Source organism: Poecile atricapillus, chromosome Z (assembly GCF_030490865.1).
Source record: "Poecile atricapillus isolate bPoeAtr1 chromosome Z, bPoeAtr1.hap1, whole genome shotgun sequence".
NCBI classification, from domain to species: domain Eukaryota; kingdom Metazoa; phylum Chordata; class Aves; order Passeriformes; family Paridae; genus Poecile; species Poecile atricapillus.
This window is the reverse complement of record NC_081289.1, coordinates 73,442,273-73,460,601: the sequence shown is the minus strand read 5'-3', so window position 1 is coordinate 73,460,601 and position 18,329 is coordinate 73,442,273. Positions and strand designations below refer to the sequence as shown.

Genomic DNA, 18,329 nt, shown 5'->3' with positions numbered 1-18,329 from the left:
TTTGTAAGCTGCTGTTGTATTTGGGGAAGTAAATGGAAACCTGACTTTCATTCCAAAAAATTAAATTATGAGACTTTTTCCAGCTGGATCCTAACTAAAGTGGTATTTGACAGAAGGTAAAATACTGTAAGATAGATATAATACATACAAACTAAAATCACTCTGTTTAAAATGTTGGATAAGTCATATTTAACGTCAATACACCATACTACAAACAGAAAATAAAGAATAAACGACTAGCCATCAATGATGGCTATCTGCATAATGTCATTGTCCAAAAGGAATATTTATTTTAAGAAGAAATGTCATTTAATTTTCTCAAACATTTTAGTCAGGGAAACTTTTACATAACTCATAAAACTACCAGGATAATTTCCAGGACGAAAAATAGTCTACAAAATAAAATCTACATTGTGATAATATATTTAAGCAAATGATGCTTAAAATGTGCCAAATAGTCTTGATTCATTGTGTAAAATGGACTTTGTTATACCTAAGAACAACTTTAGGTGAAAAGAGGTAGATTTATTTCATGCAATAGATCACATGTTGTCTGACACAGTGAGGAGAAGCAGCATTAGTATTCATTCAGCTTCTGAAAGCCTGTTTAAATGGAGGAAGAGTATTCAATGTTTATCACTGTGAATAACAAAGACAAAATTTATTTTTTTTTATAGGAGGAGAAAATATGCTTATTCATAGGGAAAGATTGCATTTGAAAGACAGCTCTCTTCCCTCAGATCATATTTTGAGCGGGAAATTAAATAAATTCATTTAATATTAAAATCATCTAAGTTAATACATTTCCCCCAGTGGATTATGACTTGGAACACATGGGTAATCAATTAAGCTTTAATTTAAAAAGAAAATAGATGGAGGACAGAGATTGCGCAACTATATGTAAGTAAAATGGTGAAAAAGCAGACATTTTAAAGTGGGAGAAAGTGTTTAAAGCCACCAAAATAGCAAACACATGTTGCCCAGAGAATTCTGCATCACATTACATCAGCAAAAGAGGCTACAGGAAGGTTTCAGGTTTTCCTCACATTTCCAGCCAAAGAGACCAAAAACAAAATGAACAGAACACATGCACAGCCTTGCAGCAGCACAGACCCACCTTCACTGCCTGAGCTAAGGCAAACATTATTTTAAACCAAGAGCTGAGCCTTAGCTGACAAAAAGCCACACGAATTTCCTGAAACAGAACCAGGGACTAATGAGGTAGGAAATGCTGTTTGGCTTGAACTGCTGCCCTAAGAACAGGACAGTCCAGCTCAACAAAAAGTTTAAGTCATTAGGTTCAAGGGTGAACAGCTTCTTGTCCTCTCAGACATGCAGTTAAAACTGTACACAATAAAACATCAGAATCAGAAGGCGAAGTGATTCTTCTCTTTTTACACTAAGTAAAATAAAATAAAAAAATAAAATAAAATAAAACAAAACAAAATAAAATAAAATAAAATAAAATTTTAAAAAATGTTATAAACTGGCTCTATTTTCTGAGGCTGTTTTTTCACTTATATTACATTTCAAGAGCGATCACAGCTAAAAGGTAGAGCACACCAGTTTTGTTTCTAAATCAAAAGACAAAAGATTGCACTCTGGAGGTTTCCAGAGGTATGTATCTTCTCTCTTTTTAAAAATACGTTCTCAAATTCTATAGTGGCATATTAAACTACAATAAAAAAGATATATTGTTTTTTCTCAAATAGCAAACACAAGTATTCCATGCACAAGTTTGACTGTGCTTTCTGTCATAGATGAAGCTAAGCAAAATCCATGTAATCATACGTGCACCTGGAGTTTGACATCTCTATTACCAAATTTCAGGAAGCATCCCTTATCTAGGGCATGACTTCTGTGATCCAAACTTAATCCTATCTCCTCTGTAAAAATGTCCAGCTTGACATGACAGCTTCCATGTACAGAACCGATTTCCAGCTCACACACCTGAAGCATGTTAAAATTGCATGGCACTAACTTCTGTTCCACTTAAATTCAAAATAAAGGGATGCTGTCCTTGACATGGGAAGAGGATGCACAAAAGTGGTACCTTGGGTCAAACAGGCCAAACAATGGGATACAAACTAAGACACACAGGTATAAAACTTGTTTGCAAGAGACAGGACTCCTGAGCAAAAAACATGTTTTCACTGCCTGTTTTCAAACCTGCCTCTCAACCTTTACATTAGACCTATTCACATGGGGTTTTTTCTACTTTAATGCACAGCAACTTTTATTTTATCTGGAAAGCTGGAGGTTTCATATCCTGTTAAGCTTAGATACAAACACTGACCTAAGGCAAAACACAGAATCCATTCCAAGAGGTCCTCCAGGACACTGAAGCAGTTCTGAGTCACCTCATGATGACAAAATGAACCAAAAAAAGAAGACATCTGCACCTAGGTCAGCAGAGAAGGACCTACCTGTCTGTTGTGTTCTTTTGGGGTAAGTCTTGCTGCGACTTCTTTCAATGCTCTGGTCAGGCCGTGGTAGCTGCACAGAAGGGTCTCTGGTCATCCGCAATGATGTTTTGCCACTTAAAAACACAATAAAATAATGAGAAAGCACTTGGAAAAGTTATCAAAGAGGATCCTTAGACTGAAAAAAACAAGTTATTAACTTGTCATCATATCTCTGGTTGTCCTGTAGAGTAGCATTACCCTGAATTTTGTTTTGAATAAGTCACTGGAAAAATCATCTATAGATTGTGCCAACCACTCCTATACTTGTCATTTTCAAGTGGAGATAAGCCACTAAAACAAAATATTGTTTTTTTAGGAATGGCTTAAACTAGCACAATGATGTATATGGATACACAACACTGTCACTCCTTTTGGTGCAACAATAGCAAAAGCAAAAAGGGAAGACAACCAAAGTTGTCAGTTCATGACCGTCACCCAGCATGGTAAACCCAATCACAGATTATGACATTTATTAAAATAGGAAGATGAACCGAACTGCACCACCAACAGCAATAGCTCAAACACAGTTAACTGCTTCATGGCATGTTGTTTTTTAATTGATTAGAAAATTCTTGCCCATACAAAGCTTTCTCCTCCGCAGCACCAGTGCCCTGCCCCAATCTGCTGAAGTGGTCCAACAGAAAAAAACTCATCTGCAGTACTCTGGCAGGAATCCAGTAAACTCCTACCCATTATCCTGGATGTGGTAATGCAGGTCAGGATCCACTACAAACACAAAAAGCAGGACAATCATTGCCCTATTATCCACAGCAAGGAGAATCTGGATAATGCCAGAGAATGATAACTCACATAATCTGGATTATGAAGTAGGCAAAATGACAAAGATCTGCCTAACTAACAATTATCAACCTTACTCATTATGATCCATTTATATCTTGCAAGACAGTGAAAACAGTGCTCCTTATCCACCTTTAATTTCAAGTTTACAGCATCTTTCAAGGTTTAGAGCCTTGAACACTCATCCAGTGTTGTCACCTATTCAAGTCAGAAAAGATATAGCCTCATTTTGGTATTCTCCAGTTGTAAGAAAAACCTCTCTAGGACATTAAAGTAATTTCAGAACTTATAAAGAGATAAGGATTTAAAGAACTGTCAAATCTGCTCCCACTTTACCTATAGACTATAGCAGGCCTCAACCTATTCTGGGGATCTGGAGAAGAAACTTTTATTTGTCTCAAATCCGCTAGACTCCCAAGGAGAATCTGTTAAAATGGTCCTGATTCATCCTTTGTCTTCAGAATGATACTGGGTCATATTCTAATTGGGGGTTTTCTCTCATTGGAAGAGGAGAAAAGAAATTAAAAAGGTGCAAACTGAAGCTTAAGCAATCAAAAAAATTCACCTGTACCGATGTTTATAACCTATGGATCCAAACTTGCTGACTTTTCTTGACAGAGAGTTTGATTCATTCTCTGGCACCCTGCGTAGTTTGAAAAATAAAATAACAGAGTAAGTTGCACAGATAGGTCTGAATTACACTCCCCATCCCAAGTCAAGAAAAAGGAATATAAATTTGGGCTCAAAACAATTTTTTTTCTTCAAGCTCCTCTTCATCCCTACCTCAGGACAGGCTCTTATGGGGTTGAAAGTCTCCCTTTTGTCCCCTCTTTTGTCCCTGTTTGTCCCCCCCAATGTTGACTACACAGCTCTTTATTTCAGAGTCAAGTGTAAATTGATAGCACCAGCAGCCTTTCACCTAATTTTGGGAGAAGGCAAACCCACCCTGCCAGAGTAGTGAGACTGCAGGAGGGATTCTCAGTTCACTCATTTAGAGGACTGTTAAAGGCAGCCCAGAGGATTCCATCCACCAATTCCCAATTAGACATCTTAGCAAATTTCTCTTGGTGTTTTTTGCAGCTGTAAAATCAAGTGCTTTGAAATGTGCAGTATACTGGGAAGATTTATACTCCTCAATAAGTAAGCAAAATGTTATAGAAATTCAGTGAATTTCTATTAAAAAAAAAAAATATATATATATCTTTTTTTGTGCACTGTAGAAAATAATCATGTCTGAATTCCAAAGGCCTCCCTCAAGCCGCTATAGAAAATCTGATGGTCAAATACATCAAAATCTATATGGCAACTTAAATCCTGCCATATACATTTGTGAATATTTCTGATAAAGCCTACTATATGCAACCTGAAGCACTGTTTAGAAAAGAATGCTAAGACAAAAGAAACCATCAAACTACCCAATTTTAAAAACACTGCTTCAAATCACTGTAAACAAAAGGTGTAGGCTTTTAAAAGCCTTCTATAACCAAGAGGACAAATGTGTTTCCAGGCAGGAAGCCTTTGTAACACCACTCTGCAGGTATAACACAAGGTTCCCACTCAGTGTAGGCTCTATGGAAAACACAATCTAACTTCTGCATCACTCACCTGAAAAATGTGTGATGCTCTACACAGCATTTCCAGAGATGTTTGCATGTGACCTTGTTACGTGCTTCAAAAAAGAAGGAAGTTTCATTGCACTGAAGATAAAATGAAACAAATTAATATTCTTAGGGGGGGATCCTGCCATTGAAGTGAGTCTCATTTATTGAACACAAGATCCAACCATCGCATGTCAGTCCATGTAAGAAAAGAAATCAGCATGAAGAAAAGCAGGTTCTACAATTCTGTAGAATTCTTCATTTAAAAGCAGTTTTCTTTTTGAAAAACAGAGAAAAGAAATTATTGAAACACTTCTGTTCCTTCATTCTTGTTCATACACGTCAACTTTTTTCCTAAATGAAACACAGAAGTGTTATTTTTCAAAAATTATCTTTCTGATATTTTCTGAAACTGCAGCTCAGAAATATTCTGGTTAACAGCATAAAAAAAGGCAAGAATAAGTGAAAGAAAGGAACTCAAGATCTGTTATAAACTAATATGAAGCAATGACACAGGAAACACACCAAACATACATGTAGAAAAGGACTAAGGTAAACTTGAGGGGAAAAAAAACCCAAAAAACAGAAGAAAGGAAGAGTTTTCTTTTTTAAAAAAGCTAACTTCAGAATAAAACACTCAGATGTGTTCACAAAAAATACCCTTCCATCTATTTTTCACTTGGTGAATTCAAGTGGTGCTTCAGCCAAGATTTGCACAAAGAATAAGCAGTCCCAGAGATGTCAGTGTGAGAGCTCAGCATGGTATCACAGCCCCTGTAGCAAAACTGAGTCTAAAACCATTTCACCAAGGCGTGGGTTGCAAAGGAGGTGTGATTCACACCACCCTCAGGAGCTGATTTCGGACAATCTATGCCCTTGCCTTAGTTACATTCCTCCAGTCCCATCCACACACAAGTAAGGAGCTTGGGCAAGTTTTCACCCCTCCTCATTTATTATTGTTTATTATTATCTGCAAGCACCTTGCAAACTGTCAATTAATTATGTTCTCTAGAATTCAAAATCTCACCTATAACAAGAAACCAGTTATATCTCTATTAATAGTTGTCAAGCAGCTTCACAAAACCACAAATTACCTCCTCGAGCAGCTTTACCTTCACCTTGAAACAAATAACAGTAAAAATGACAGAATTTTGCACCTGTGATTAGAAGAATAGAGATTTTATTCCCAGACAAGAAAAAGAAAATTATACTGAAAATATACACATGAGCTTATTTTCTCCCATGTCTTATTTTAGTTAAATATCTGGTTGGAACAGCCCCATGGAATAGGCAAAGAATTAAAATAATTCTCTGGTCTTCCATCAAAAGCACATTTTACTCTCTATCACAAGAGAGAAGAATACAGGTAGGACAGTAAGACAAAAACCACCAAGGATGCTGAAACCTAGAATTCATCTGATACTGCTGGGTATATCATAGAATGACTCTGATGTACATTGGTCCCATAAATATATTCCCAAAGTCCCTCAGGTTTGATAGGGATCATCATCTCTCTGCAGGATTCACAAGCAAAACTAAGTTTAATTCATGAAAGGTAAAGGCTTCCTCAAAAATCTTGAAAATAGTCAAGGAGAAAAATCAATTTATCTTGGAGTCTTCCAGAGTAATAACATTGCACTTTCTCCTCTGATGGCTAGAAACAAGAGTCTACGCACTTAAAAATCATAATGCCTTTTTACATTTTAAAACTTTTAAAGAAAATATGTAAAGTGGTACTTTACATTTGCTTATTTTGTACATAGCAGAAAAGCAGCTTTGGATTTCATTATTTGATTTAAATTACAATTTCTATATCAGACTGGCATCTAATGATTTCATATAAACCTACACAACTATACTCATCTTCAAAACATTAATATCTGACTGGACTTTGATGCAATATGATGAGTCAGCTTAGCTTCTGTTAGGAAAAAACTCAGTGACTCACTTTTAATATGTAGGGTCTTCCTCCTTTGTTCACTCCTACTTTTAGGCAAAGAATCCTCTGTAGTATTTAAATTTATTTAATTACATCATCACAAAGGAAGGAGTTCCTGGGATGTGGGAAGGGATGGACAGAGAGAAGCCAGGTATGAATTATTTTTTTTTTTTTTTTTTAAGAGAATTTTTAAAATAAGGTGTTTCTGCCATATCTTACTGTTAGACCAGTTTGAATGCCACTGGCATTCAGTGACAGATTCCTGTTGGGAAAAAAGTTCTATTTGTCCATTTTGTCTTCTTTAAGTTACAGTTTTAAAGTTTTCCCATACACAGAGCAAACAGCATGAAAACACATGAAAATCAGTGTGTGACAATAAAGGGAGCATATAGTTACACTGTCATATCATAGAAAGATCTGACGAGCAAAAATTACTGATTCCATCATATGAAGGCATAATTTTCTAACACAGAAGAGTTTGCCCTAGCTGGTAAGAAAAATGATGCTGAAACATCTAAACTTAGTATTCAGCAATCAAGGGCAGTCATGATGGTAAAAAAAAAGGGGGGCCAGGGAGTGAATAACCCTATAGATCAAATTTACCAAAACATTATGGAACTCAGATCTGGGAAGTGAAACAATTGCCTAAAAATCATGGGACAGACCAATAAGCCTTCTGATAACACACCCAGGCTTATTTGAATTTGAAGAAAAAACATGTCTGAAAACTAATGGCCTCAAAACTGATGCTTGCAATAACTCAATAATGCAATTAAATTTTATTAGAGAGGAAAAAAGGCTTAAAACACTCATCAAAAGGGAAACAATCCATAAATCATTCACCATGTCTTAGCTTATCTGGGAAGGATTCTGTACCTTACTGCAACCAAGTCCTGTGTGACACTGCTTACAGCACAGACAGGTTTGGGACTTCCTCCATCCTTTTAGGACTATTTAAAGCTTGTAAGAGTAGGGATTACCCTGGCAATTTATAAATGCTTATATAAAAAGTAAGCAGTACTGAGAACAGCAATGCCTTTCTGGTTTAACATTTCTCCCCCAAGGGAATGAATTGATTTATATAGGTAAAGTAAGGATGGCCTTACCTGTTAAAACCATGACCTTTTCTTTCCAATAAAAGACAACATTTTTAGCATTTTGAACGCTGCAATTTCCTACAGGTAGTTACACCAGTGTTAGCTAGGTGTTTTGATTATTATTCTCATATAGCTGAACCAAACAAAACAAAGACTGACTGTAATTTTACTAATGATTTATAGGAAATGACACTTCCAAAGTCATTCAGTGCTGTTTGGTTCCTCACAAGCTTCTCCTGGCTACTCATCCTTCTGCTTTCAGAGTGCCCAGTGTACTAAAGGTGAGGCACTGTAAATCATGAACTGTTTCCAGAGCAGTCCTGGGCTGTCTGCACATTCTAGAGATCTCTCTCCTTTGAAACATCTTGGTGTTTGTCTGTTCTTTCAGGAAACCCATTTTGCTAATCAAACAAGTAGAAAACCACTCTTTTTTGTATGGTTATTTTCAATCCCATCTGTGACTTGCAGGATCAAGGGAGGGCCGGGATGGTGAGACTGGAGGCTGTGAAAGGACCCTTGCAGCAAAAACCAAGCTGTGGGACTGCCTCCTCCTAACCCTGACAAAGGCACACACTGAAAAACAACGTGAGGATGAGCATTACATACCCCTCTCCTTTTAGGAGGTCTGAAAACCTGCAGTCTCCAAAACATGCTACAGCTCATACTGATAGAACCCCACCACCATTTTTAACCACAGGAGAGAGAGACTAGCACAGTGTATGCAGACAGCTGCCTACACTACAAGCTTACACACAGATAGACACTGAAGCCCTTCCCTGCTTTATGCTGGCTTCCAGACCAGCCAGAAGACTGATTTCGCAGGGCCTTTAAGATTTCAACTAGACAGCTGGGACTCAGAACAGCACTACACCCTGAGACCCACACCTCTCAAGTGAAAGATTGAAAGCGTGTTACTAAACCCTTCAAAAGAGGAAAGTCAGAAGCGATATTGCTCTGCCTAAGCACAGAGCACCCCTGGAACAGCACACAAGTTCAAGAGTCCTTGGCAAACAGCTTCCTGCTTGCTTTGCCACACCAGCCTGATTACACAGCTTTCAGGCTCAGAGCTGCTTTGTGCGCAGCTAGCTCAGTTCCCAGGGAGGGCAAGCTCAGCTCCACCTGGAAGTCAAACACTAAATGAGAGCTATTCCATTTGGAAGCCAGAAGACCCCCTGCTCTTGGAGTTCATGGATTATTCCCAGGATGACACACCACTGTCAGTAGATTTACACCCATTCCAGGGAGCACTGAACCCACCCACACAGCAAAAATTGAGAACCACTGATCCAGAGCAGGCTTTGCTACCCTAATTTACGAGACATTTATGGGCTCCCAGCAATTCAGGCTCAGAAAATGAAGAAGAATACCCTAAAACCATCGTAGGAACTGTGCCAGCACACACACCACTCCTCCCAGTTACAGTGGGTGCTAATACTACGTAAGAAGGGACTTTGCTCCATTACGGGGCACACTGCATGTACACATGCTACACCTGGACATGTAAGAATCATTAACACTGGCTCTGAAGCTACTGCTTCAGAACATTATTCTTTGCCAGGTTAGGCACATACCTGGGTACCATCAGCTGCTAATTCCAATAGGAAGTATTCTGTCTTTAATATTGACATACGCAGACAAATCACAGCTTGTATAACAAGCAAAGTACTATTACTGGTTACTCAAGGTCAATCTTTAGGAACATTATACCAAGTTGGGAATTAAAATTGATAAAGCTGTATCAGTTGCATGTCAACATTGAAACAAACATATCTCAGCTGTATATTACAGCAATTCAAAAATACTAAAGAAAAATTCGAAAACAAGAAAGCTGAAGTATCACCTTAGTGTCAGTGAATTTCATTTTATGCCAGCCTTAAATCAATCTTACAGTCCTTCTATGATGGCTCAGGAAGTGAGTAAACAAAGAGAAGAAAACCCCCAAGCAACCAAAACAAGCCAAAACTGTTTAATATGACATATTAATATCACCGTGCTTGCTCACCTCCACCCTTTAGTATCACTCTGAGTTAAGTGGGTGCAAATGCAAATGATACAAAGTCATTAGCAATTCTTAAACCCTAAGAAAAATCAAACTGCTATTTTTTTCTGGAAACTACTCATACAACACATTGGACCTAAGACTGAGAGTAACATATCTTCAATTCTTGTTCAACCTTCCCAAGAAACAGCAGCAACAATAAATCAAATTAGAAGTTCCTGGCTGGAACTTGTAACTCAGGATGGAATACAGCATTTGATAGGAAAAGAAGGGGTACAGCTGAACCACCTTATTAACATAATTTATTTTTCAGACTTACCACACTTATGAAAAGCAGACTAAAAAGACAACACACATCTATAGTGTTTTCTAGACTATGTAAAAGAACAAAAAAATTGTATTTAGACAAGTTTCAGCCACACAAAATGGGGAGGATTATGTACTTTAGAATTGCCTCAGTGGTTGGTACTACTCCTGAAGAGTCATTACTAATTTCTCCTTGTGCATTCAGCTGAGGGAGGCCTCTTCATCTGAATATGGAAGACTGCAGAAGAAAAATGTGTAAATAATTTTTAACTGCACAGATTGGGAGACTGTTCTGACTTGAAAATACCGAAATTTCAAGATGTCTTGAAATAAAAATTTCAGAACTCAAAAGGACCTTTCTCTTACAGCAAAAATGACGAAAACAAGTGTTTTGCACATTGAATTCTTCCTGCTTTATGAAACAAGAGAAGTAAGAGCAGGGTTTATGCAAAACTTCTGTTAAGGAGTGAAATCATTCATGTGCATGTTCAGACACAGAGCAGCTGAAGTAAAAGGTGCAGTTACACAGAAGGGCACTGGGGTGCGGGGAACAGAACAAAAGTAGTTGGTACCTACAGGCAAAAAGGCTCCACATCTCTCATTCCCGCCTATTATTACATTTACATTCCCAGCCTACACAGTCTATCAAAGCATGTTTTTTTCTGTTTCCTTTCATGTCCCTAGCTGAGAGAGAAAACTAGGGATCAGGCCATGCTCCTCACATGGGGAAACACAGGAGGTATGCTGTGCACCCCTTCCACTACTCACTCCCACACAGAGCATCCATTGTGATCAAGTTCTGTTTTGCTGGTGGAAAGGGAAAAGCTTTGGCAGCCACCTGTGTTCCTGGATTGTTTCCAGCAAGGTCGCTCAACAGACATGCTCCCAGAAACTGTGCACAGGCATTAGATGAATTTCTCAGTTTTCTGAGAAAGAAACTTCCTTAATCTTCAAACATTCTTGGCAATTTTTTGTCACGTTCAGGGAATGTGAACATGTGCGGTCCTTGCAGGAGAAGGGTTCCTAATTTCATGCTGGTACTTAGAGGTGCCAGGGAAGACCTAACCCATTTATAGCTCAGAATTCATAGCATAGATTAATGCAGGGGACAATGAAATACTGATTCAATGATTAACACCACTGAAAAAAAGCTTCAGTCTCACATGTCCATGGATGACCAAATATTAAAGGCAATATATTGTTTATGGAGGGGGAACAGCAATGGCCTTGGAGAGAAAACATGTAATACAAGCAAAGTAGTGAAAGGTAGAACCAAAATACTGAAGGCCATGCTTGTACACAATAGCAACTGGTGTGCAGGAAAAAAATATGAGGTAGCTAAATATACAGAAATTATTCCCATGGAAGAGATATGAAGTACAAAAGGTTACACTGCAAAACAGAAAAGCCAAAGCAACTTATTTATTTATAAGACACTAAGCAATAACAACTTCTGCTCAGTAAACATCAAGTTCATGAAAAGTGAAGCAATGTAACAAGAAAATGAGCAGCCACAGGTCTGGTTGACACAGACACCCGAGAGTGTGGGGTTTAGGTAGTCTGAAGACATGGACTTGTACATTTAGACAGTCATCTGTCAAGATCAGGATGTCCATTTCCACCCCTCTAGTGGGAAATACACAGATCCTTCTGGCATGGATGAAGTTTCACACCAATCTCAGCAAGCAACAATCAAGAAGTTACCACAAGTAACTGTTGAGAGGAAGAGCAACACTTTGCTGGTACTAAAGGCACTGACAGGTTCCCCTTCATGAGCAGTGAAAGGTGACAGTGTGAATAAGGGTAGCTGGTATGTGTGGAAACATGGATCAAAACCCACCCTGCAGAGAGTTTTTACAACGTATGGAAAACATGATTCACACATGGCACTTGGTTCACTCAGAAATAATCTGCTCCATCTGCTCCATGTTGTTAGCTCCTTCACTTTATGCCATAAAGTTAAATTTAAAAACATGGAAAGTCCCTGTTATTTCTACTCCTCCTGAATCTCTTCTGGAGCTCTCTACAACTAACCAGCAACACACAAAACATTCCAGACTTGGTATACCACATCTGATACAAGGAAAGTATTAATTCCCTGGTCTGTAAAGTGATATTCCAGGAGGCAGGATGGAGTGAAAATGGCATACTTACTCTCCTATAATATATTCATATGTCACATGAGAGGACAAAGTGATAGCATTTATTCCAAAAAAACAAGAGGAATAAAATAAATTTGTGAATCAGATTTTTGAAGATTATTGGAACATATATTCATACAAATGCACTGATGGACTTTTCCTCTTCTGCATAGAACAGCATAAATTTTTATGATAACTTTAATCCAGAGATTGGGCTTACTGTCTGCTTATTTCAATATATAATTTCGTTCAAAGTACCCTCAGACTGTTAAAAAAAGGGAAAAAGAAGATTTTTCTGAGCCATTTTGGCCTCTCCTGATCTTGTTAGGATATGAAGTGCTGTGGAAATACTTCAGATTAGTATTAGTGGCAAAGGCAAATTTAATGAAGGTACACACCCCTGTACTCACTGTTCTCTTCAACAATTTCCTAGAAATACCTGTTGAGGCTTGAAGCTACCAGATTCTGTAAAAATGTCTGCCTTATGATTACAATGGTAAGAGTTCACCAGTCATCAGTATTCACAGCCTCAACTTTTCCAAAACCTTCCAGGTTTTCTACTCAGCACGTTAAGCCTTTGCAATTTCACATGTTTGAAACAAAAACTGTGGAAATGTAGCATCAAACAGAAGCTACAGCATCACTCCAAGTCGAGCTTGGACTTGCTTATACTGATTTATGTATCAATGAACTATCACTGACCCTTTATATGAAACACCATGAGAAGTTTTTCTGATCTTTCCTCAGCCTTTAAATAACTCTCCTATTTCAACAAACACACCTTCAGAAATAAAATTCCCATAGATTGCCACACCAAATATAAATAAGACATCTGCAAAGACACAAGAAATGCTGTCCACAACAGGAGCAAGACAAATGTCCTCATGGAAAAACCATGGATGAGACTGACAACCATTACATAGATGAACAAAGACACATAGATAAACAGTAAAGGGTATGTTTGCCAGCAGGTCAATACTATGTAAAACTATAAACCATCAGTCTTCATGAAACTATAAACTTTCATCTTCCAAAAAGGCATACAAAATATTTTCAAAAAATAATTCCGCTAACTAAACTTATAACTAAACCAGACAGCAAAAACCACAAACTGACTGCAACTATGTTTATTATTACGTTTTATTATTTTTTCCTACATTCTCAACAGTCTCCTCCTGGCCCTACTCCACATGCTTTATAGGGGATAATTTATAGAGATTTTTTTAAAGAATTTTTTTTAAACTTACTTTATCTTAAAATCTCCTCTCTTGCTATCAGCTTGCTGTCCTTGCCCCACTGGAACCAACATTACTTTCTTTCAAATGATCTAAGAGCAAAGTGATGTTAAACTCTGGCAAATGGGTTTCATGCTATATAATGTGGCTGCCTGTTCTGTGCCTGACAGCTTTGTGAGATTCCCTTCACCTACATTTGGTTTCATACAGTAAATTTCAATAAAACAAATTAGATTTTGACAGACACACTAAATTTCCACCTTCATTAGACCTAAAATTATTTTTGATCTTTTCAGGCCTAAATAAAAACTTACATCTTTTCCCAGGACTCGAAGTTCAAACTGTGTTTCCTTGAAGTGAACTTTTGTAATTCTAGGCCTGTAATATTGAGAAAAAAAGACAGCCAGTACTCCATGAGCTTTTAATTTCATGCATAATAAAATAAAAAGTTGTATGCATTTCCATACAAAGGCAAAAAAAAAAATTCACAGGTAAGATTTATTTTTCAGGTATGCCCCAGATGCCAGCAGACAATTAATGATACGTAAACATTTCAGCATGAGTTTGGTAAAGGTGATCTACTGTCTTCAATACCTGGATTTTCAAAGAATTAAAAATCTACATAATCCAGAGAAATATTAAGAATTCTATGCATACTTTTTTCATATTGCTATGATTAACCTTTCAGGTTGATACCACGAATCACAGACTTCCATACAACATTGTTATTGTTCGAGTGCAGACTGCACATTTAAATAATACATACCAGAAATACTTTCCTACTTGTTTTTTATTCTTGTAGACAACAACTCCTATGGGTGTTAATCCTAGAAAGTATTCAGATTTGTTTTCACCCTAGAAAATAAAAATCTATGTCATTCATGCAGTTGTAAGTAGAATAACAGTACAATCCAGTGAGAAATTCATCCTGGTGACTTGAATATACTCCTGTAGATCACTTGAATATCACTCTGTACAAATGGGGAAATTGTACTTGATGTACTGATGAAAACCGCTATATGAAAATTTGTAGTTCTGAAGGAAAAGAGGCAAGAAAGTATGGCAGTGAGGGAAAGAATGGGAATTTCATGCCATGCTGAAAAAAAAAAACAACAAACCTTTGTTTTTTTGTTTTTTTACTGAATTAATTTTTGCTATTTGGCAAAGGGCCAAAATTCACAAACTGAGCTCCTTATGCAGGCATGAATGCAACAGATATCCCAACTTTCAGCTGCAAGTAAATAGTGATTTTCTGACTTATACAACCACACAGCTGCCTTCCCCCTCTCCTAAAGAAGTGTCAGCTGCTGCTGCCTCCAAGTGAAGTCGCTCCTTTGGAAGAGCCAAGCTTCTTTTTTGTTGCTCAGAAAGGGCAATGGCATGCAGGGAACAGCCATATTCATCAGCTCCCCTGAAGGAAAGGATGTCAGGATTCCTGAAGTCTGGACACAAATCTCAAATTGCACTAGGAGAGAACAGGGTGAAAGCCCTGCTGCTGAGTGGCAGAATGTCCCTACCTCCCCAATTTACAGTCAATAACCAAAACCAGAAGCAGCTCACAGCTGAAGGAGTGAAAACGCTAGTGCAGGAGGTTAAAAGAAAGTCAGCTTGAAAAGAAAGTGAACTTTCAAATTCACCTGCCTACTTGAGGCAGCGAGGAAGAGCAAATGAGAAAAAGAGGAAAATAACTGCATCTCGTCATGTGTGCAGCTTCAGTCTCAAATGAGGGCTTCTGCAGCTGCTGTAATGTAAGTAGGAACAACGATGTTCACAGGTTACCCAGGCAGGGATTTCATTGCACAACAAAAGCAAGTTATGAGGCAAAAAAAAATTCCAGACTGTACTAATATAACATGGTTTTGTTGGTTCATGTTGGATCTTGTTGCAGTAACTCCCCAGCTTTCAGTGGGTGGGAGGGGAACAAAGCCTGGGATATGAACACAATTAAGCCATAGATTGCATTAAAAGGTACTTTATATTGCAGGCTACACATTTTTCAGAGGAAATACATATTTAATCTTCAGTAGTATCTTGATTTCTTTCTTTTCTTTCAAGTACTTTTACAAAGTACTGACATGTAACTCAGTGAGCTATCTATACTACACTCCCCATTTGAACTCCTGATCTTCTTTTATTAAAAAAAAAAAGCCTGCCACAAGCAGAATAATTCAAACAAGATAGAATGATGTTTCCTCCAGGAGCACATAGCCTCCAGGTGATGACGTGGATCTAATCCCAACATACATGCTGACAGACAAAAGAAATGGAGGGGTTTTCTGAGGCAATACAGACAACTTGCAATGCTGCATGATACAACACAGAAAAAATTGGAAATATACTCTGGATCTTTAGTAAAACCTCGATAACAAATATTTTAAAAAGCCAGACGTGCTACTGCTACTCCACCCTAATTTTTGCAATGGTATTAAAAAAGTTTCAGGACACACTTTTTCTTATTTAAACAAAAATAATGTGCAAATTCTTCTGTCAAATACAAAGGTGATAACCCTCACTCATGCCTCCTGACACTTGCACAGTTTCCTTTCTATCTGAATTGATTTTCCAGAGTACAACTGATTGGTTTTTACAGGCATAACACAATCACAGCATTTAATCTGAAAATCATTAGGCTTTTGTATGTATGAAAAACTGAATCCTCTCTATCTGTACTATATGTGCTCCTTTGCATTTCTTGAGTAGTATTCCCTTTCCAGTTATCCTGTGGCAACAAAACCATATAAGTTCTGTTTCACACATTAGTGCAGTAATTATTTTTCATAGGTAACACTTACGTAAACAGGATGGAGATCCACTCCATACATTTCCAGAGACTTGGCCACACCTAAGTAGTTCACTTCTGCCTCAGCAGGAACTTGACCCCTGTAAACACAATTACTTGTAAAGATCTTGCAATTCCAATCAGTATATCAAAATAGATCATACTAATAAATAGAGTTTTCTGGACATATATGCAGCCCTTCTTACCAGTTTTTTAGACTGTCATCTTCTTCTCAACACTGAAGTTCTTACTCCAAGTAAGACTAGATCTCTCGTGGTCTCCTGCCATAGACATAAATGCTATCTACATATAGAGAGTTTGCCTAATGCAGTAATAACCTTTTCCTTGCTGTCACAAACACACTTCACACATTTCATTTTTAGGCTTCAATATGCAAAATATTTTTTTTCCCAAAGACTACATTATTATTAATAAAGCAGGAATAGTATGACTCATTGGGGTACTATTTCTCCACAGCAGTATTGAAGCTCCTGAAAGCAAGGTCCACAACTTCAGATAAATTATTACTTTCTCCATAAAATCTTACCTACTGTAAGTCACACCAGCTGGTAGTACCCAGGTCTGCTATACTGAGAACAAGATTTGGAGTCTGTCTCATGAGATTAGCCATTTCAAAGATCCTGCCTGCCATCCTAGCTACAGATATCAATCCATCAGTTTAAAAGTACCACTAGCAGGAAGCAACTGGGAAAACTGGTGAGGGAAAACTCCTGTCTAGTAGGAACATATTTGACATTACTGACAATGGATTTATTTTCAAAAAGAACAAAACAACTAAATAAATTCAAAGCCTTGTCCTCAGACTTTAATTTGCTCTTCCCTTAGTATCTGTCACAGAAAAAAGAACAAAATTCTCTTCTGTAAGCTTGAAATAGTTGAAGCCATGTTTTCATTTTCACTTCTTTTCAATAATTCTCTGAAAGCAACTGGACTGTTATTGGGAAAGTACAGCACATCCTTTAAAAATATCAGCTCAAAAAGATGGATATCCTGCTTCACCCTGTTCATTTTCTTGGGGAAATACTTTACTGGATGTGCTACCTTTAAAACTCAAGGTGTGAAGTAAAGCATTCTACATTCAACACCTTGACCAAAGATCTGGAGAAGTCCTGCACTATCCACGTTCTTGCTTCTTGTGTCACCATTCTCTCTAGCCTAGAAGCTACCATCCAAGTTTTCCCAACTTTGTGTTATGGCTGATAAAGAGAAGAGAACTTCCAAGGTCAAAGATGTGAAACTGCAGTGCTGGCATGAGTGCAATGGATATTTAAAGGTATCCAAAGGCATTTAAAATTCCTTCTTTGTATCTGGAAGATGGACTGCTTCAGCTCATCTTATCTGTGTAACATCACTGCCACTTTTCCAGGTGCTCTTCTCTCCAAGGTCTCCTGGAAAAGCAGCAGACCTGAAGCTTATAAGAGAAATCCCTTTCTTCAAATGATGTGTCATTCATTATCTGCATTCAGAACATGCAGAAAACTGGATATTTGGCACATCAGTAATGTCACATCTTTTATACATTTTTGCTGTAAAAATTTACTCTGCAGCTTGATTTTTAATTCAAAGTCTTGCAAGTAGCTCTCAGAAATGTAAGTGAAATGTTCACAGGGGCTGTACTGTCTCACTGAGTTTACAAGCAGGCTAAATATCAGTCCTGAGCAAAGTGGATTACCCTATTACTGAATTAGTGCTAGAATACAACACCAATTTAAATCCTGCTGTTAATCTTCCCTTACTGACCAGGCTTAGAAAAATGTTGATGAACTTACTTCTCTATTCTCACCTGCTTCTGAAAAGACCAAAAGGCTCAAATATCAAATAAATGTTTGAGTATGTTTTTATAAATACTTTCACAGTAATGCATCATGTATTAAAAACTGCATTTGCAAAAATATGAAGGAAGCAAAGATGTGAGCTGGAGCTTCTGAAGGAAGCAGATGGAAGCCAGAGG

General features: G+C 37.6%; 1 protein-coding gene across 1 annotated transcript in view; it reads right to left on the bottom strand.

The window, feature by feature from the left end:
• The window catches only part of EPB41L4A (erythrocyte membrane protein band 4.1 like 4A), a 126,012-nt gene that overhangs the window by 36,206 nt on the left and 71,477 nt on the right, over positions 1 to 18,329 (bottom strand). Inside the window, exons 7-12 of the mRNA XM_058827262.1 lie at positions 16,371 to 16,458; positions 14,345 to 14,433; positions 13,893 to 13,956; positions 4,869 to 4,960; positions 3,829 to 3,906; positions 2,427 to 2,539 (exon numbers count right to left, since the gene is read on the bottom strand). Coding sequence (XP_058683245.1) covers positions 2,427 to 2,539; positions 3,829 to 3,906; positions 4,869 to 4,960; positions 13,893 to 13,956; positions 14,345 to 14,433; positions 16,371 to 16,458 — 524 coding nt within the window. The remainder of the gene's footprint in view (positions 1 to 2,426; positions 2,540 to 3,828; positions 3,907 to 4,868; positions 4,961 to 13,892; positions 13,957 to 14,344; positions 14,434 to 16,370; positions 16,459 to 18,329) is intronic.